This window comes from Tachypleus tridentatus, chromosome 7, assembly GCF_004210375.1.
Source record: "Tachypleus tridentatus isolate NWPU-2018 chromosome 7, ASM421037v1, whole genome shotgun sequence".
NCBI lineage: Eukaryota > Metazoa > Arthropoda > Merostomata > Xiphosura > Limulidae > Tachypleus > Tachypleus tridentatus.
This window is the reverse complement of record NC_134831.1, coordinates 46,766,718-46,788,572: the sequence shown is the minus strand read 5'-3', so window position 1 is coordinate 46,788,572 and position 21,855 is coordinate 46,766,718. Positions and strand designations below refer to the sequence as shown.

The 21,855-nt window shown below is 32.0% G+C and overlaps 1 protein-coding gene across 3 annotated transcripts in view; it reads right to left on the bottom strand.

Annotated features, from left to right (window-relative positions):
- Usp32 (Ubiquitin specific protease 32) overlaps positions 1–21,855 on the bottom strand; it is a 143,037-nt gene that overhangs the window by 110,027 nt on the left and 11,155 nt on the right. For all 3 annotated transcript variants that reach the window (XM_076511455.1, XM_076511456.1, XM_076511457.1), the window contains 5 exons: positions 13,942–14,063; positions 13,555–13,714; positions 8,191–8,322; positions 7,081–7,188; positions 341–456 (listed from right to left, as the gene is read on the bottom strand). In XM_076511455.1, coding sequence (XP_076367570.1) covers positions 341–456; positions 7,081–7,188; positions 8,191–8,322; positions 13,555–13,714; positions 13,942–14,063 — 638 coding nt within the window. The remainder of the gene's footprint in view (positions 1–340; positions 457–7,080; positions 7,189–8,190; positions 8,323–13,554; positions 13,715–13,941; positions 14,064–21,855) is intronic.

Sequence of the window (21,855 nt, the reverse complement as noted above, 5' to 3'; positions counted from 1 at the left end):
ACCTCTCATAAAAACAACCCTTTTCTTCAGATGTGACAACATACATATGCAGCACAACAAATACAATTCCAATGTATATAAAAAGTGCCTAAAATCCATTTTATGTAATCTTAAAACATCATAATTTGAAATATCACTGTTTGAATGATGCATTACACAATTTCTGAAATTACAAGTAGCCAAAAAACAATCCTAAACACCTCTCTTCAGAATGTTAATTTTGAAATAGTAATGAGTAAACTAATGAGATATTACACAATTTAGGTAAACATCACCTTAAAAAAAAACCCACTAAGTGTACAATAAAACAATGAAGTATACAGATCTTCAAATATCTAACCTCATTAGTTGCTGTCTTGTTCTCTTCTCTAAAATATAGCAATGCTTCTACCATTCGAGAGATTTCTTCAGAAGAAAGAATGCCATCTCTGTCCTCATCGAATACTTTGAACAAGACTAAACAACAAAAATTGAATTAGAGCAATAAAAACAAATAATAATTCACATTCATTTTAAAGCAAGTTATATATAAAATTTTGAAAGTTATTACCAAATAAACAATTACAATTCTTCTGCTTTCACATGTGCAGTGCTTATCTAGTTGTAAATGTAAGGTTCATTCCATGTACACAAGCTTGGTAAGTCAAATTTAGTTTCATGATGCATGTTATATAATTTTGAATTTTCTTAGTACATCTTCATGAAATTAGGCAAACCTTTAGTAAACATTTTGTTGCACACAAAATATTAAATTTGTTAGTAAAGTATTTTTAATAGATTTGTCTGAATTTATGAAGCCTTTATTAAGACAGTTAGTGTAAGATATATATATTTTAGTGAAATTAAATAAATACACAAAATCATAAGGAAGAACTGCATTAAAAACAGCAAATCCCAATCTTTGATTAATTATAACCATATTTTTTTAAGCCAAAACAAAATGCATTAAAATTAAACAAAATATGCTGCATTTTTTAAAAAAAAGATCCTAGGGTACAAGCTACATTGTGGGATTATAAAATGTATTCCAGGTTTTGCACTTTATAATCCCATGTTTTAGCTTGTACCCTAGTATCTTTTTAAAAAAATATGCAGCAAATTTTGTTTATTTTAATGTATTTTGTTTTGGCTTAAAAATTATGGTCATAACACACACACACACTTCTTTCATCTTACAGATATCTTATTTGTATAACCTAAGAACTCCTAAATGAAAATAGTTTTTCAGTAAAAAATTTATATTAATCTGTAGTTAATGTTAAGGTGTCAAAATTAAAGAGGAATCATCTTTAGCAAAAGTTGAAAAATCTGAAATGTTGAAAATAATTTTTTTTGAGAATGACTGTGTACTCTAACAAACAATTACAATTATTTGTTCCAAGAGTTTTACATCTACTGAAATTTAATTTTATTGTTCTTTGAACTCTCTCTAACTAGCATAAAAAAAAAGAGTAAATCACCAACAAAAGATTAAACAATCTAATGAGTTGCATCATACAAAAGCAGTTCTTTGAGTATTCTTAAGGATTTGTTTACAGTTGTTCTTCATTTAGGTTTTCTTACATAACCTAATTATTACACTTCACTCTTGTTAAAAAAAATGTTATATAAAAAAATATACATACAACAAAGATACTTAACATTTCTTTAGCTTTGAGGTCTGTAAAACTGATTTAGTATACCAATTTTTTTCTTCACCATGCTGATTATCTAAAATTAATTCACTCAGCTTTCAAACTAACATTTCAGAACATAAAAATATATCAGACTTTAGAAGAGAATGTCCCAAAACTAAAATAACTTATCTGGCTCTCTGAATAACCAACAAATAAGTTTACAAAATTCTATTACTGCTTAAGGTTTAAGTCTAGTTTTGCTTTAGTCTAAACATGTCAAGCTATCATAACAAACTATTGGCTTTTATTGACAAAACAGATAATTATCTGATTTATGTAATTGAGAACTTGCCCCTTCTATTTGTTATAAACAAGCCCAATAGCAATGTCAAAGAGAATTACAGACTTTTCCTGAAATGATGCAGGATATGGAATGAGTTTGTCAATGTGAGTTCTATGTTAGTTCAGCAGTAATGTCTCAATAAAGCAAGGAAGTTGAAGGTTTATTTACTCATTTGTAATTATCTATAGCAAGTGTTTCTAATTCTTCAAACAACCTGCAACTTTTCAAAGGGAATATAAATATGAAGGGGTCTTTAAAAGAGAAGTCTCAGCACCACCACATCTTGTGACTCTGACATGCAAACTGAGTTTGTCTAAATATTGTCTGTTGAAATTAAGATACAACTTAAACATAAAAAGTTGAATGATAAACTATGTTTTGATGCTCAGTTTATAAACATACATTTGAAACAGTCGAATTAAATTTTGAATGTAACTATAAAAAAGGTTGTGAAATGTGCACTTTGATCCATTCCCCAAAATTGAATATTTGATTTATTGCATTGTGATCAATTAAAGACTACAATAATAATAAATTCTCTCTCCAATATGGAAACTCTAATATTTGAGGGCTTTTCACACTTTTTTTTTGACAGTCAGGTGAGGTTTTATAATAAGAAAAGGAGTGAAACAGTGGAGAAAGAAGAGTATTAAACTAATGAATGAATTAGAAGTTTCAAAGACTGCTGGACAGCTATGCATTTTTGTACATTATCATAAAAATGATCTGTTATGTTTGTTTGTGTATGTGTCCATTACTCCCAATTGGCTGGATCAATCACTAAGTTTTGTAGGATAACTGGAAATTGTCCATTAGTGTACATGAACTATTTGATTTTATGATTTTAGCCAAAGAAAGATAAACCCTTTGAAGTATAGAACATTTCCATTTTCCAAGTATTTGGGTTTGTATTACCCAGTCAGCTAGTTCAAATACTGTAACAGTTGGTATAGTAACTGGCAACTGCCAATGTAAACTGGGTATTTTGTTTTATGATTTTTAACCAAAGAGATGCATTAAAACAAACAAACACAGCAGACAGTTGTTAGAAGGTAACTGCTCTCCAAAGTAAAGAAGAAAGATTAGTTGAAATAAAAATAAGGTACTACCATTTAAAGGCAAGAAAGTTAAAATCTTACCTCTTGAAAATAGCATTCCAGCCCCCATTATGGTAGCTCAGTAAACAAATTATACTAGCATGAAGAGTTGCATCCAGATATTAAAATAAACTAGTATAGCACCCAACCATCACCCATTTATTAAGTTTATTGTGACTATTATGCTCTAAACAAGCTTTTATATGTGGCAAGGTGTACATCTGCAAAAAGTAGTGCAAAGTTGTTAAATGACTTTATTCACAACTAAAAACAGTTTAGAGAGTCAGTAAAATTTCTCCAATTTTTATTTCTCAATATTTATTTAATACACTATTATATTTGTTACAGAATAGTTTAATAATTTTATTTAGTTTCTTTATTAAATCCATTAATTATTAACATGTTCAGTGCCATAGACGAGATAACTCGTCCAAGCTGATCAGTAACAGTGCCATGGACGAGTAATAATACCTAACTTCAACGCTAGATGTCAGCACCATACGTGCATTTGATTTATAAATTGTTTTACTTTTGATCCAAAATGGCGTCACAAAAAGTTACAGAATGAAGAAGCATTAGAGCTATATTGTAGCAGCTGAAATACTTGGCAGTCAACAGGTTAATATTTGTATCAGTATTTCAACATTACTGATAAAATTGTAATTTATTACAAATTCTACAATATCTGAATAATTGCAAAGCTACAATGCTTTTAACAGAAAGGTCCTATTAAAAGAGGGTAAGCCATAAATTAGAAAGGCAAAATATTTTCTTTTATCAGAAATATTTACCTTGCTATCTCTGATGGCTTGAGAACTTGCATCTTGTTTTACTAATTTCCACATCTATTGTTATTCCTTTATTTTATTTCTTTATACAAGATTGGCAAGTGGAGGTTAAGACTGATAGATGGTGCATCCCCACTGCAATGTGAGCCCCATTTCCAGTCACCTCCAAAACACAGGGTATATTCTATATCCCACATTATAGCTTGTACTGTGAAAACTTTTTAATCAGTGCAACATTTTTTTTGTTTAATTTTTTTTCCAGCTTGTTTTTGGTTTATAACACTAATATAATTAGTCAAAGGTTTGTATTTGCTATTTTTAAGTCCTTCATTTTGATTTTGTTTAATTAACTATTAGTATTTTCTCTAAGATATATAGAATTAGCATCTAATGTGGTCATTACACATTTAGAAAAAAAACAAAACAGTAGGAACATTATCTACAATTGTCCTTTATACATTTTTCTTAATTAACAAGTACCTTCAGCTAGTGTTGGGAATTTTAAAGCCCATCAGTCAAACTTGAGTACTCGATTAAGTTAATATTTCCTGAGCAACTTACCAAATTTTTAGCCTAAATGGTTAGTTATGATAAATTTTTAACAGTTAAAACAAACTTAGATTTCTTCCTCCATTTCTGCTATAGAAATGTTGTCTTTTAATTTTATCCTGCAAGTTTCTTCTAATTAACCTAAATGCATGTACATTTTATTCTCTTACTCTTTCATAAACTAAGAAAGCTTAGCTTAAAAAATGAAAAATCAGAATATTTATTTTCAGTTTTCTGGGAAAAACTAGTCTTCCCTCCCCCACATTTTAGACTTTTTTTTAAATAACTTATCAATTATAGTTATCTGAATTTTACCTTCTGGTAAGAAAACAAAACACTTCAGCAAGTCAATACCACTATTTAAAACATTTATTTTCTAGATATACTGAAATTTTATGAAAGTATAATTAAAATGTAAGAGATGGGTCACATCATAGTAAAAGTTTAGTTTAGTTTGTTCAATGAAAAATAAATTTGATGTTGTTTACAGATTATGCACAGCTGAAGCTTACTATCTGCATGTGCAATTAACTATACATCTTGCTAGCACTTGATTTGACCAAGTTTGCAATCCCAAATTGACCTTTTAGAGTTTTCACACTAACTTCTAATGTGTTTTGTGTGTCTTCAGAAAATGTTGCAAGCTTTCAGTAATAATTAAGTCAAAAAATATTCAGAATTATTAATGAAGTATTTTCACTACAAAGTTTTGTTGAATATACAGAACTAAAGTATTGATTGCTATGTACAAAGTGATTTTTGTGTTGAAATTAAAAAAAAAATTATGAAAACTATCAAATTTTATTTGTATTTAGGTTTTTGAAATCATAAAGTTCAAAGTTCTTTTTCTCAGTAAAACTTGATATTTTATCTGTTATTTCCTCTACCCTAATATCAAATTTTATTTGTATTTAGGTTTTTGAAATCATAAAGTTCAAAGTTCTTTTTCTCAGTAAAACTTGATATTTTATCTGTTATTTCCTCTACCCTAACTTTATACAGGTTTGGTTAATTTTACTTATCTCATAATCACCAAACAAAAATATAAATCTGGATTACCCTTTTCTTCATTGTAAATGACTTCAGATTATAACAAAAAACTACAGTTGTTCATTCTAAACAGCTTAAAACTTGTAACAGTATACACCTGTTTCTAATTAAATATTAAATGATTGTAAATCATTCAGCAAACATGCAACTCATATTGATTTTTAAATTATGTAATGCACAAGCTGCTTGCAAGCATAATTTTCTTTATATTCCCTATTTAACCTAATAGATTTCTAATGTTTAAATTTTAGTTACTTTTATAATAATAAAGAACAGACATGAAAACAAAAAATATGGTACTTACCTGTTTTTTTTTAAATGTAATGAACGTAAGCTACTTTTTATGATAATGTTACCACTGTATTATTTAATTAAATAAATATGTTGTAACTAAAAATCCTGAATAACAATACATAAAAGCAGACATTGCTCTGTAGTTATCATAATTCTTCTACCCTTCTAGTTAAGCATAAGTACCATTAAAAATTCAGCTTAGTACCTCAATGCATTTCCCGTGTGAAAAATGTTTGAATTGGAAGTGAAATAAGTTGGATGAATTTGTAATGGTTCTTGTCACATATTTACAAACCTAGAAAAATTGTGATTGTTAGAGAAAATTGTTTGATTTCTGCATTATTTAATAAAATTAAAATTTAGTGCATTACTATATCAGTATAAAAAAAGGCTTACATGTCACTGAAAATGAACAAGAAAAAAGTTTGGGTGAGTACTATATTTTGTCTTTTTTTATATTTATTCTTTATTACAAAAGTTGCTAAAAAATATAAAAATGATCTTAATAGGCAAATTAAGATGAGATGAGGTAAAATTAATATAATACAAATGTTTCATGAGATGCACATGAGTAGCATGTGGGTAACATAATTCAATAGTGCAACACAAGCTGCATGTTCCAAGCGAGTTACAACTTATAATGCATGAATAGTAGTCATAAATGGTTCAAAGGTCAATAAAATAATAAAATATAATTATAAATAGATGTATACCATAATGAGCTTAAAGCCATTTATAATAAACAAATGTCGTTTCATGTTACAATATGAAGCCATTCTAGAATGAAAAGAAGGGTAATCTAAACTTATTTCAATTTTTGTTTTGGTGGTTGCGAGGTAAGTCAAACTGACCAATTATGTTTAGAGTTAGGGTAGAGAAAATAACGAATAAAATATGAAGTTTTACTGAAAAAAGTAAAGTATATTTAGGAAGTTTTAGGGATTACACAAATGAAATTAGATTTTTGAGGTGAAGTATTTTCACTTTGTACATGGACTTACTAAAAACAAATACTAAATATATTCACATGCAGAAATCTTTATTGCAGTTTATTAAAAATACTTTACAAAAATAAGTTTTTTTGTATGTGAAAGCCTTATGTCAACTGAAAGTAATATCAAAGACTTTATTCTTAAACTTATAACGACTGAGTACGAAAAGGTCACACGGTTGGTCAAATTGACCAAGCTTGTGTTGGGAATTAAAGTTTAACGGATGACTGGTAAGACTATAAAATCATGAAATAGTACAAAAAGTGGTCACTTAACACAATTAATTTACTATGCTTGGAACTGGAAAGAGTCATGATTAATGTATAGTACTTTATTCACTTTACAACTTACATTTTTGTCTTTCTACCAAAGGCCCCCTGCAACATGCAGATATTCCACAAGCCATCTCCTTGAAATCTATATGACCATCTCGATTTTCATCAAAAGCATTGAACACACCTGGTAAAAAAATATTCTGGTATTTTATGTTATACAGTTGAGTTTACTGGTACAAGTACTTATTGTAAATACAAAGAAAAAATACAATTTTAACATAAATATTCAATAAAGTACTGTACTTTAGTATGGGAATTTGTTTAAATAATTGGTACATAACATGGATTACTCACATGGCATTTCACACAAATTACTATTTATATAAAAGTTACAAAAACACGATCTTCAGTGATAATCAATAATCTTAAAATTAACAACTTTTAATGAAATTTTTATTTTTACAGGTTTTTGCTGCAGCATTTCTATACCACTCCATTTACAACATAAATATCTGATATACTGAACAGCAAGAATAGCTGCAAGCTAAATATCAAAACTTCTTGAAAAAAGTTATGTCATTTGAGCTTATGATTATTAGAAGATAATATATAAGCATTTTTACCTTAAGATATTAACATGATTTAAATTTGTTTTTAAAAACAAATTTTACAAGAGGTAACATTAAACTAGACATTTTTTTTATTTTGATTAACATGCCAATTTCCAACTGATGCTATGGATACACTAAAAATAATAATGTAAAATATATGTGTACAAACATACATTGTATATAATGAGATAAAATTATGCAAAGTAATGATAATAATAAAATACCAAGCTCATAAAATAAAGTTAGTAACTCTATCAGCATTTGCAATTGATTTCTCAGATATGGTTGTTTATTTCAATACAGTTGTAGTATGCTTAAACCAGAGCAACACATTTTAATTGTGGTGGATACTGTATGAAAATTAATTTTACTCTGGACTGACTCAAAATGAAAACACCACAAGTGTAGAGACAAAGAGTGTGAATGAATAAAAACAGAAAACTGTAAGGAATATGTATTAAGGTTATTACAAAATATTGGGAAGAATTTTGTATAATACAGAAAAACCTTATATATACCTAAAGATAATGATATAAGTTATAGGTTCTTGGTATTAGATCTAAAAAGTATTTTACCTTCACATAATGAGAGTGTAATTGGAGGGCTAATCAGCAAAACCAATGTTTCAAGATCAAATCTTCCAGTTTTAGACTGTGTTTTCAACAGCCAGTAACACTTCTCTAACTCAATAATATCACTTTCTTCAACTAAAAAAAAAAAATACAGCATATTGGTAATAACTTTTAACTGCAAAAAACATACTACACATAGTAACTTTCCTTAGCTACAAAACAATATACAGTTTGATACGGCATGAAACAAAATGTGTTAAAATTATACAGTAAACTACGAGACATTTTATATGGTTAATTCTAAACGCAACTAAAGAACAAACAGCTTTGTAAAACTTCTCAACATTTGAAAAGATTTTTCTTGATAAATATTTCCTTGAATTGAATTCAACATGAGGAATTATTTTTATTTCAGACACCCTTAAGGAGTATTTTTATTTCTCAAGTTCCATTGTATCCTTTTAGTATTTAAGATTAACATATTTGAATATTACTAATTGTTTTAGTTAATCACAGAAGTTTAATCACATTTTATAAGAACGATTCGAATGTGCAAATAAAGTGGTATGTTGTCTTGGATACGAGTCATGAGACCAAGAATGGCATGTTCAGAGCTTGCATATTCAATCAGATAAAATTCCCAAGTATTTGACAATCTAATGGAAGACATAGAATATATCTTCTTAGGAAGGATAGTCATATTGTACAACCACTAAGAAATGGAAAGTCCAGAACATACTAAATTCAGATAACTATCTATAACACTGATTTGTACTGCCATAACACCCATAGGAAAATGTAAGCCATTTAAACAGTACCATATAACATGCAAGACTGTTGATACAATTGCTAAACTTTGCAAGTTGGTTATACAGGAACCCCTTGAAAAAGAAACTGTTAGCAAGTAACAAATACCCAAACCAATTGTGAAAGAGAGAAGTCACATAGTCTTTGAAAACAAGTACATCACAAGTGCTCAAATTTTGCCTTAGGTACATGTGAAAGAAAGAAAAAACAAAAAACTAATAAATTAATATACAAGATTAAAATTTGTTTCAATATTAAACAATATCTCAGTGTACTTACTTTAATGTGACAAGAAATGGCAGAGTTGCTATTGACATTGTTGGTAATAAGGACTTTAACATAATAAAAATGCAAAGGCTTTTCCATAGGTCTTTATATATGCTGCAGATTTCTCATATAATATAAACTTCACTGCAACTTGCATTTTTAAAGTTAAGAAAACAACACGTATGCAACATTTCAGTTTCCATCATTTAGTTTGCCTCACCACCCTATCACTGCTATATTTCATTGCATGTACAACCATAAACATGAAGATACTTTCTTAGAAGTGCATTTCTTTTTACACAACTTTTAATGCTATAAACATATGGCATTGTATAGTTTTTGGTCTATTTTTCTTTATAATACAGTATTAAGTGTGATGCAAAATGTCATTGTCCAAACACCACACATCTGATTTATTTTTTGGTCATTTTGAGGTAATTAAAATAGTTAAAACATTGTATATAAGGCTCGAAGGAAAATGACATTTAAATAATAAAACTGAGATGCAAACGGATCACCTCCAATACACCAAAATTACTTTTTTGGAAACTGACATTAAGTAGTTCTAAGCAGTTATTATATAGGGTAGGTTTCAATAATGTATAGTTTCTTATCTATTCTACTTTCAATTGCTAGTTCTTAATAATACAATTATGTTAAAACAAACAACATTTTTCAAAAAGGGGAAAAAAACAGAAGCTAGAAAGCTTGTAACAGGTTTTTATACAAGTTGGTAAGTATTTCAATATGAGAAATATCAGTGATACCCATGTTCTCTAGCAAGGGTTAAAAAACTGGTGTATCTGCATTTTTCTGGTGACAGCTTCTAAATTTTCCTAAACTAATTTATTTAGTAATAAAAATAAATTTGATTTAGTATTTCCATGATTTCATTGTTAGGGTCTGTTTTGAAAAAAAACTAACCCTGTGGCTCTTGTGCTGGTTTTAAATTTCTTTTTGCCTATGGTATTATGTTACATTCAAAATTTAATAAAAACCACTTTAATATTAATATATTAAAATGAAATTAATATTATAATGTTTGTTAAAATTTCCATTTTTAATTATATCTAAGTTTTAACTGCTTCTTTTCAAATGAAACCTTTCACAAAATACTTGAACTAGTTGAGTAAGCTTCTTCTTAAAATACAAGCTGGCATATGCAGAATTTCCTACACACTAAATGTATATATTTACCTAATTCACATAAGATATCTAAAGTCTGCAGCCTCAATTTTCTGGTAAACAAATTTTACAACCTTTACAATTACCACACCTATCATACTTTGTCTTGAGATCTACAGTGCACATGTAGTTGGTTGAAAAGTGTATAGTTATCAGAAAGAGCTCAGTTTATATCATACTCTAACAACAGTTAATATGAATTTGGCATGCAGTTTTCCTTACACTGTCATTTGAGCTACTGTCAGCTTGTTGGAGTACAATATGTATGCTGGTTTCTTACCTAATTATACCACAATTAAAGAGATATTTAAATTATATTTAGGTTTCACTCTTATATTTCAGTTAATTAAGTATTGGTATTTTTAAAATTTACATTTGAACAGTTTAACTTGTTATTTAGAATTTGAAAGGTTATAAACAAGATTGCACGTATGAGCATTTATCTTGGGAACATCTCTGCAGGGAGTCTGCTGAAATATCTCCATAAAGTTCCATTGGCATAAATTATAATAGATGAAGAATTTGAAAGGAAAATTAAAAATAAACTAAGTGAAGAGAAACTTGAAATCATGCATATAAAAAAAATTACTATTCTAGTGGATTTATAAGAAGAGTTGATAAAAATACACACACACACATTTATGTTTATTAAATTTCAAACATTTTATTATACTATATGCTGATGATAATATAGCTATTGGTACAATACAGAAAATATAAAATAAAATATAAACAGTTATCTTAAAAACGTTTCATATTATTTATAAGGTTCTAGAGATTATACAAATGAAATGCAAAAACTGTCACACATCAAATAGTATTTTTAAATTTTAATATAAAAGTCACCTTATAGGAAAGCCACAACATTGTGAGTTCAAATAACCATATTTAATAAGTAATTTATCAGAAATAGTAGAAGAATCAAAGTTAAGTTTTATTTTTCTGAAACTACATAATTTTAGGGAATTATATCAAATCTTAAAAATTCATTCATTAGTTTTATTTATGGAAAGATATTACAAGAGCAAAGCTATGTATAAATAAAATTAATCAGCAGCTATACAGTTAAAAACACTACCTTACATCCTAAATTTTCAATTTTCTTTTACCTTAAAATCCATGGCAAAAACTACCAAAAGATTTATTACTGACCTTATAGTAACTTTCAAATGGCTCCATTGCTACCTTTATCAGGTTAGGTATTATTAATTTTACTAACAATGTTCTTGGCTGAAATAATTAATATCTAATAAATGTAGTATGTTCTCATTAAATAATAAGTTCTTCTATTAACATGAATTCTTTAAATACCATAAACGTATGATAATATTCAGTAAATAAGGATTTGGGGTCAGTGGAATATTCATATATGCAAAAACGGTTTGTTTGGGTTGAGAAAATATTTTACATAGAAGAGTGAACAACGTTTCGACCTTCTTTGGTCATCGTCAGGTTCACAAAGAAAGAGGTAACTGACCGGAAGCTGACCACATGTTTGGAAGGGGTTGTGTAACTGAGTGTCGAAATGTAGAAGGCAGTGTTAGATGTTTGAATATATAATTTTATTTTATTATATTTAATATAGGTATAAAGGTTTGTTTGGGTTGAGAAAATATTTTACATAGAAGAGTGAACAACGTTTCGACCTTCTTTGGTCATCGTCAGGTTTGTCTAACATCAGCAGACAAATAACCAACATTTGGCAAAAACTAGTAACAAAATATGACATTCCAGTTAATACCAAATTTATTCAAAACCCAGGCACAAAAATGAGGTCTATACTATGTAAAAACTACACTGAGAAACACCACACCAACGTTATTTATACAATGTGATAACTGCCATGACTTCTATATTGGAGAAACAAGTAGAAAAATGGAAACCAGATTCAAAGAACATAAAAAGTCACCTTCACACGTTTTCGAACACTGCAAGTAAAATAAACACAACATTATCATAGAAAACACTCAAATACTAAATAAAGAAACAAACATAAACAAACGCAATATTAAAAAAGCCTTACTTGTACAACAACTAAAACCCAAAATAAACCAATATAAAGGAATGCCTTTATACCTATATTAATATAATAAAATGAATAAAACTATATATTCAAACATCTAACACCGCCCTCTACATTCTGACACTCAGTTACACAACCCCTTCCAAACATGGGGTCAGCTTCTGGTCAGTTACCTCTTTCTTTGTGAACCTGACGATGACCAAAGAAGGTCGAAACATTGTTCGCTCTTCTATGTAAAATATTTTCTCAACCCAAACGAGCCGTTTTTGCATATATATTTCTCTACAATCACTGAGTTTTCTCAACATCACTGAGTGGAATATTTGTTACTATTTCTTTGTTTACTGGATGAATTGTCATGGAAGAAATCTATAAAATATAAAAGAATATTTTCATGAACAAAAATACATACAAAGAAGTTAAAGAAATTCCCAGAATCCATGGTTTGTGCAAGCTTCTATTTAGAATCATTTGTCTACCCCCATAGGAGTTTTGGTTAGTTATTATCTCAAGAAACCATACATTATGCTAAAATCACTATTTATTCTACAATCATTTTTAGATACTGGTTGTAAGTACTTTCAAAGCCGAGTTTCATTACTTATTGACTAAACAATATACTATTACACAATAAAAGGGTGACAACAAAGGGCTATTTAAAAATAAAATTACACACAAAGAAGAGTCATGAAAAACAAAATCAGGGAATGCTCATTTCTTACACAGAGTTACACAAAAATAAGTTGAATTACTGTCTGAGAATTAACCAAAATAAATACAACATTATGATATGCTAGAAATTTAAAATATTTTTGAATTAAAATTGTTAGAATATTTAGAAGTAATTTCATAATTAAATTTTAAAATTTGATATGCAGATGTGCAAATCAAGGGTGCTACCTGCTCCAGAAAATGTTACAGTAATTTTTAAATTCATTCACACTTTAAACTAATGTGCAGAGTCCGCCTGTTCAAAAGCAAGCCATTTTCAGGAGAGACAATACAAAATGTAGTTGTTACCAGATAGCAAACACAAAAAACCTGTTTTCAACAAACTCAATTCTGTAGTGAAAATCTTTACTTACGGTGAGTGACTCCTGCCAATGTCTGGTAAAATGTGGGGGTTTCATAATTATTGGACAAGTTTAATGGGTCTGGTTTACACATCAGCCACTGAGTCAGAGTGGAAGCATCTGCATTGTGCAATAACCAAGCTTGGAATTCTTCAAAGGTTACCTTTTCATTCTGAAAAGCACAAATAACATTTTTCTTCCTTTAAATACTGTTTACCATGGATTTACATTATGACAACTTTTATGTAGGTAACCTGAGATTATTGTTATCTTAATATTTGATACTAGTGAACAAAATCTGTTCAACTGATGATTCTCAACTGAAAGCTTTAAAAAATAAGACCACTTTTTCAGAGTGTATCTGTATACATGTATAGTACAAAAATCAGTATTTCTTACTTCAACAAAACAATTTGCAACTGCTTCTGAGACAAAACCTCCATCACAAGCTTGAACCATTTTAACCAAATCTTCTTTGACAACATGTGTTCCTGCTTCATTGGCAAATAAACTGAAAATAACTATAAAACAGAAATAATTTATCACTATATGTGCATGAACGAAAAAAGTATTATTCAATAAAATCTTTTGCAAAGCATAGATGTTCTAGTCTGGAATTGTTTTTAATGAATACTAGTTTGAGAAAAAAGTGAAAAATGTATAACAAAAATAAAAACTATTGAACAAATATTGTAACATAGTATCATTACTATTAGCATAATGTTAAGATGTCAAATTCAGATGACAACTTTTAAAATATCTCAGCCACATTATTAACAATACAGTTTTATTTGGCTCCTAATACTAGAAGTTTTGATGGCGAGTTATTGGAAATTATGGCTTTGGCTACATCATTAGCATGTAGGAAATGATGCTTTGGTTACAATTAGCATATAAAGCAAGTTCTGCAGTTCAGGGTCACATTTTGAAAATGGTGTTGTACAACAATGTGAAATTGCACAGGAGTGCTGAAAATATTTTGCAGAATGCAATTGCCACAGTTGTCTTGCTACCAGAAGATCTACTAGGATAGAATGTCCAATGTAGAATGTTTGCTGAATACATTAATTTACAGCTGTACTGAAGATGCCGAGTTACTACAAACTGACTTAGATCAATTGATAAGTATGTAAATGAATCTTTATTATAGTGTAGTAAGCAAAAACTAAGCATTCAGGTTATTATTTGAGTGATGTGCATATTTAGGAAAACATACTCGTGAATGTGATTGAGGAAACAAAGCTTGGCATATTGATGGTGATGTTACTCAAATAATTAAGTGTTCAGTCACTGTAGTAAGGATATATTACTTTCGTGGTGTACTTTAGACAGTGATTACAAGTCAAAAGAGGTAATTATCTCTTTTACAATAATCACTAGTTAGGCCTATCTTGGAAAATTGTTTGCAGTTTTTGTTTCCCTATCTGAGAAAAAATACTGAATTACTGGAAAGGATTCAGTGGAGAACTAGCAGGATAATTCTAAAAATAAGGTCATTTTATGAAGATAAATTCCTCTTAGTCTCTTAGGAAAAAAATCAGTGAAAGAGATAATCTTGATTATTCAGGGGGTGGATAGGAAAAAAAAAAAAGACTCATGTTTTTGGGCTGAATTATGAAGATAACAGAAGTGGACACATACTTAAAATTTGGAAAAGACTGGTTTGGTCACAGTTAGTAGCATTATTTTAAGATTGATTAGTCTACACAATAAGTTGCAATAAGCAACTCTTTTTAGCTTTTGTGCAGCCTTAAGCAGAATAGATTCAAGAGCCCTCCCATCCCTGTATATGGGAAGTACACAGAAACTGTGGAAGTGGGCAAGATTACACAGAAAGTGATGCCTGAGCAAATAATGCGAGATCCACCAATACGATTCCCAGAAGGCAGACGAGGCTTTGTATGAACTTTTCTCTCAATTACACAATCATAAATAGTATAAATACTGTACTGTATTCTAGTATTGTTAGCATAATATTTTGATATAAAACAATGTATTATTATACTGCTCATTTCTTTTGTTTTAATTTTTGCAATATGTTAGAGCTGTATGCATTTGCAGCCACAGAGTACCTGAATATGGTAAGGCTCTTAATTTTCTAGTTTGCCTAATAAGAAATACAGCACTGATAAATGGAAATAGCATAGGCTAGTACCTTGTAGTAATTTATTTTATAAGGAAGAGACTGATTTAATAGAAATAACTGATTTGTTGTTGAATTTATTTTAAATGTAGGAAGTAAAACAGACATAGCCTTAAAGGATCTAATGGCCCTTTGTTGTTCTATGTTATCTTAAGTTAGACTAACATACATTTGTGTTAGGTTGGATCATTTTCATTGTGAAGAGGTATATTAATCCTCTTACTATAGGTAGATTAAAGTGTGACAGCATGGCTACATTCAAAATTTAATGAAATTTAATATTTTACTTACCTTAAAATGTATTTCCAATAGATACTCACCACCATTCACAATTAAGCTATCTTCCACATGCATTTGCCTTAAATATTTGCATATCATTAGCCTTTGGGAAATTTCTTCTGTTTTAATCTTACAATTTCTCATGAATTGCATTACTGCATAATGACATTAACATGTGCCATAAGCCCTCCAACGATAAAAGGGCAACAAACCTCCTTGCAAGCTCATTCCCTTGTCTTTGCAATTGTGAATCTTCATTCTTTGATGAGGTAAGAAATACTAAGGTGCATCAGAAGGGTGGAGGAATGATGGGAATGTGTACGAGAGGTATTTATTGGAGATAGATTTTCAGGTAAGTCAAATTTTAACTTCCAAAACAATACAATTCTTCACATAACGTAGCTAAAATCCCACACTGAAACAGCAGATAAGTTGTGTAAAGATCTACATGGGTCAGTTCCTTTCAGATAGTGCCTACAGAAAATCCATGGAGTGTGACACCCACTGGCATTAGCTATATAGGGGTACCCAGTTGGAGAGTGCATCTCACCTTTCCCATAGTATAATCTTTGCCCAGGAATGAGAGAGCACGAGGGAAATGAGCCCCATATGTTGAATGGATGGGTGTAATAAAAACATGGCTCTTCAAGTATTTGCATACAAGAAGGTGGAGAATCAATGTGTATATTATGGTTGTGGTTCATTGAGACCATACCCTCTGCTTAACTCAAACATTATAGACTCCAAGACTGACAAATGTTGTAAGAGGAGGATACAGAATCTATACGTGTGCACGTGCTTACACCTGTACTGAAATAAAGACACCAATGCAGGGGGAAGGAGCAAATTCCAAGAACATGCTTACATCAATCAAATAAGTAAGTAATGATCAAAGCAGATGGGTAAATTTGTAAAATGTGACTATCTTAACTATACTCACCATATATGATTCCAGGAGGACAACACAGTACAGTGGCTTTTGTTCACCTAAACTACAAGGCAGTTGTAGGCTACAGCAGGAGGATAGATCCCATAATGTTTTTATCTCAACTAGACAGCCCTAATGTGCAGAATGAATGCACAATATCACATAATGTGCTTGCCTCATCTCTACTGTACATGCTCAGACTGGAGGAGGAGGCTGCAAGTATAGTTATATGGGATGATATGCACTACCACGGACATCACCACCACTAGCCCATTTGCCACAGTTTGATATCCATTGTTCTAGCCCCAATGATTAGGTACCAGTCAGTGGAGATACCCTTAGAAAATGCCTTAATCCCCATAAATCCTGTTTCAACCAGAATGGACTTTTGCTGGAAACATCACAATGGGAGACCATGCATCCATGTTGTGAAAAGCCAGCATGCACAAGTTAGGAAAGCAGACAGACTACCCTTTGGTGCTGGCTATTTTCATGATGACACAAAATATGTATGATCTGGATTAGATAGTAATCAGATATATAAATTCATCATCAGGATACTTCAAGTGGTCTTGTATAACACCCACCTCAACAGTGAGCATCACAGAGATAGGATCAATAGTACAACTTCTTTCTATTGTTCTGGCTTGATGCAGAATTTTGGGAAATAAGTATTATCTATAAGGTACCATCAGCTACCTAGTAGGATCTTAAGTAAATGCTGTAATAAAGAAAAGGAAATGTACTCACCTGTTTAAAGATGGTGGGTAGACAGTACGATGGCAAACAGATACAGGCAATAACCTTCAGGAGATGAAACAATTAGATGGAGTGGGTGATAAAGATGTGAGAAGTGATCCACACACAAGTTTGAAGGATTTAATCTAGCTGTGATAAAAAATAAGAGACAAGGGAGTGAGGGAAGTGTTGAATCTGATGGGATGAAATGCAGAACAACCTGAAAGCATCTACCCCAATGAGGAGTAAACCAAGTATACATTTTGATGGACCCAACCTGTAAGGGTAGAAAGAGATGTTCCTGGAGAAAGAGGAGTTCCTGGGAATGAAGGTTCAAAGATGGGAGTTAGCAAAGTGAGAGATATGAACCAAGCAGCAACAAATGATATGAACAGAGCAATAAAACTCTTGTCTAAGTCTGACTGATCACAGGTGTGAAATAAAAGGAAGGGAGCAGTCTCCTTCAAGTGGCTATAGCTCTACAAAGGAGGGACAGTACAGAATAAAGGAGAATGTAAGAATGATTGAAAGGGGTACAGGAAGAGTTAATAGCATGGACAGATGGTTGGTCACCAACAGCTTGCAAGTGGCACAGGTAAGAATGCACATGACAATAACAGTGAGGTCAAAGTTGGGCATGAGAATATGGTAAGTGGGTATATTGATGACAAAGGACCAGAGGAAAGTGGAGAGAACTGGGGATAAAAACACCTTTCAGTATCAAGAAAAGCAAACTGTTGTAAACCAGGCCATCCAATAACTGGCAATGATGGAGACAACTGATTCACTGTCAAACATCCAGGTAAAGAGAAAAAAGATGGCAAACAGTAGGATGATCAAGAAGAAGATGGCAGTGGATGGTAATTTTCAACATTGAAAAGCACATCACAATTCCACATGCATTGGGCAATTCCAAACATGATGGTGGAAGGACAAGATCTTGTGATGGAACACTGACATGTGAGGTTGAATCAGGGAAGAAAGAAAGTATAACTGGCAAAGGATGAGAGTGTTGGATTGTCAAATGATAAAGAAGTAGGAATAAATGTTAAATCAGCCAGAGGGGTACCCATCAACAAGACATAACAAGAAGCATCTTGAAAAAAGGCCAGGGCCTAGAGTAAAATACAGCAAGACAGTATTAGACGAGAGGAAGCTTGGAAATGAAAGGAGTGATAAGGGATCAATGAATGGAACCCCCAGTACGAAACCTGGGGTCAAGAGTCTCTTCCATGGTTAGAAGATGGTCAGGCTAAAAAACCAGTTCATAGCACCTCGTACATGGAAGGCAACAAAATGAACCCACAGAGCATTGGCCCAATAAAGAAGGTCCATTGTTTGGAAATAAGTACTTCTGGATTGAGTTTACCCTTATTAATTGATATGGGTAAAACTGAGGAGTTATCAGAATGGATTTTAAAAAATGATGCATAATGATGGAGAGGAACTGGGAGCATGCTGATGGACTACTAGAAGATTGGATGCATTGATATGGAGAAAGAACTTACCCTAGTTTCACATTCCACATGTGATATTACCAATCATAGATGCTCTCAAACCAGAGGAGGAAGCCTTAGTTAAGAGTTGCATGCCCATTTGGGGCAGAAATAATAGAACTCTGAAGGTGATACTGGATCCTTGGGCACACTGAAAAGCCTAACACAGGAATTCAAATAATGACTGCTGAGCACCCACAGAACAGTGAATTGAACAAATGAAAAGAGTAGAAGATAGAAGTTAGGAAGTGGGATTGATGTCTCAGCCCATGAATCAATCAAACCAGGAATACCTCCAATATTTCAGTGTAAATTGGTTGATTGGTTTGGCATTTTATGGCACAAAGCAACTAGGCTATCTGTTCCAAACATCCAGTAAAAAGTTAAAATTAACAGGTAAGTTTGAAAACCACCATTAGTTACCTGAAGTTGGCCTTTCCAGTCCTGGTTTTGAACTATTTGACATTATGGCCATTTTCTAATTTGAAATTGAACTAGATGTACTTTGATTCTTAAAGGGGAATCACATTAAAAAGGGTCTAATGTATAAATTAAAAAACTTAAATAGCATTAAAAGCATATAGTAAAGACATTTGCAAACTGCAGAGGTGCAAAAAAAGGTTCATGAGACTATGTATAAGCTCTGAACAGGGGAAGTGTGAAAAGCCCCAGTGCAGAGCTAAAGTCCACGATGATGAATGGGGTCCAGCATCTTCAAGGCCAAGGTCCTGGCAGAGCCATAGACCAGTGTTACATAGTTGAGTTTTGATTGAATAAAAGCATGACATATCTTTAGCATAGAACATAGCTTCACTCCCCATGTGGTAGAAAAGAGGACTCAAAGAATGTTTGATGTTCTTGTGCATTTGACCTGTAGCTGCTTGATGTGTGGTATGAAAGTCAGCTTACGGTCAAAGATAAGTCCCAAGAACTTTGTCTCAGGGACAACAGGCAGCACAACTTCACCAATATGGAGTTCAGGATGAGGGTGATTATCCCACTGGCACCAAAAGTGCATTCAAACGGTTTTAGAGAGAGAGAGAGAGAAATTAAAACCGTTTGCTGTGGTCCACTTCAGTAAATGATTGAGGACAGTCTGTAGCTGCCACTCACTATGACCATGTGAAAGTCATCGACACAGACCATGTTTGCAACAGCAAGAGGGAGTTGTTCAATGATGGTGCTTATGTTTATACTGAAAAGTGAAACACTCAAAACACAGCCTTGAGAGACTTCATGTTTCTGTAGAAAAGAACGGGAAAGTATCAAACCCACACAAACTTCGAATTACCTGTCAATTAAAAAAAGTAATAAAAACGGGCACATGGCCATGTAACCCATATATATATGTCTTGCAAAATGCCATACATCCATGTTGTATCTTGAAAATCTTCTCAAATGTCAAAGAATATTGATACAAGATGTTGTTGTTTGAGAAAGGCTTCTCTGATTGATGTTTCAAGTTGAATCAGGTGGTCCATGGTGGAGCACTGTTGTCGGAACCCATACTGGGTGAGCAAGAGGAGGTTTTTTGATTTGAGGAACCAAACAAGATGAGATCCTTTCCAGGCTATAACCTGGCACCAGGCATCAGATCCAGTTAAAAACAATCAGAAGAACAGCAAAAGAAGCAGGAGATAGATGGCACAGCATTTCATAGTGTACTTTATCAGGTCTGACTGATGAAGGGCCAGTTTGATGTCCACCAGTGTAAAGCGACAATTATAGTCACAGAGACAATCAGTTCAAAAAGAAAGAGTTGATCGTTCTTAGTCTTGATGGCTAAGAAGGTGGAGGAAGAAGCAGAAGTGCAAAATACCTGGTAAAAGCTTTCACCTAGAGTATCGGCAATGCTCCAGGTATCAGCTACTTCTTGGCCAGAGAGCAAAATCGAGAGGGGTACAGAATTATATTACCCACTGACCTTTCAATTGTTGTCCCATATCACTTTGAAACTGGTGGAAGAAGATATGCCGGTTGTGAATGTAATCAAAGATTCTTCCTGGCCTTGATGTCTTACCCATCGAGCATGTTGGATACCTACGAAAAGTATCCCAGGACTATTTTTCAGCCTTCTGAGTCATGTGTCAGGCATGATTCCACCATGGACGAGGATATTATGGAAAACATATTGAGGTTTTAGGAATACACTGAGCAGCTGCTTGTATAATACAGTCATTTACTGCTGCAAAACAGTCATCTACTGATGGCTTACAGACAATGGCAAGATCAAGTTCTACTAGAGCAGTGAAAGAGGTTCAATTTGCTTGATCCAGTTTCCATTGTGGATTACTGTCGATCCTCCATGAAAAATGGGAGAATAGTGAAGGTGAGCAAATTGAGAGATCAACAGCAGTAAAGGACTGACTAGGTATATGAAAGTAGAAGAACCAGTATTGAAAAGAAAAAGGGTTGTGATCAGAGAGCATGCACTCAAAGGAGCAACCCCTCCTATCAATATCAGCACTTCTCCAGATGGGATGATGTCCATTAAAGTTCCCCAGGATTAAAAAGGGAGACAACAGCTGTTTAATGAGAGCATCAAGGTCTGACTGATCAAAGGTCTCTTCAGGAGACAGGAAGAGAGACCAAACAGTGATGGTACAACCCAAGGAAACATGGATGGCTACGGCCTCCAAGGGTGTGGCGAGTGGCAAACACAGGGTGGGCACATGCTAATCAACCAACACTGTCACCCCTCCATGCACTCATCCATAATACAGCCTGCC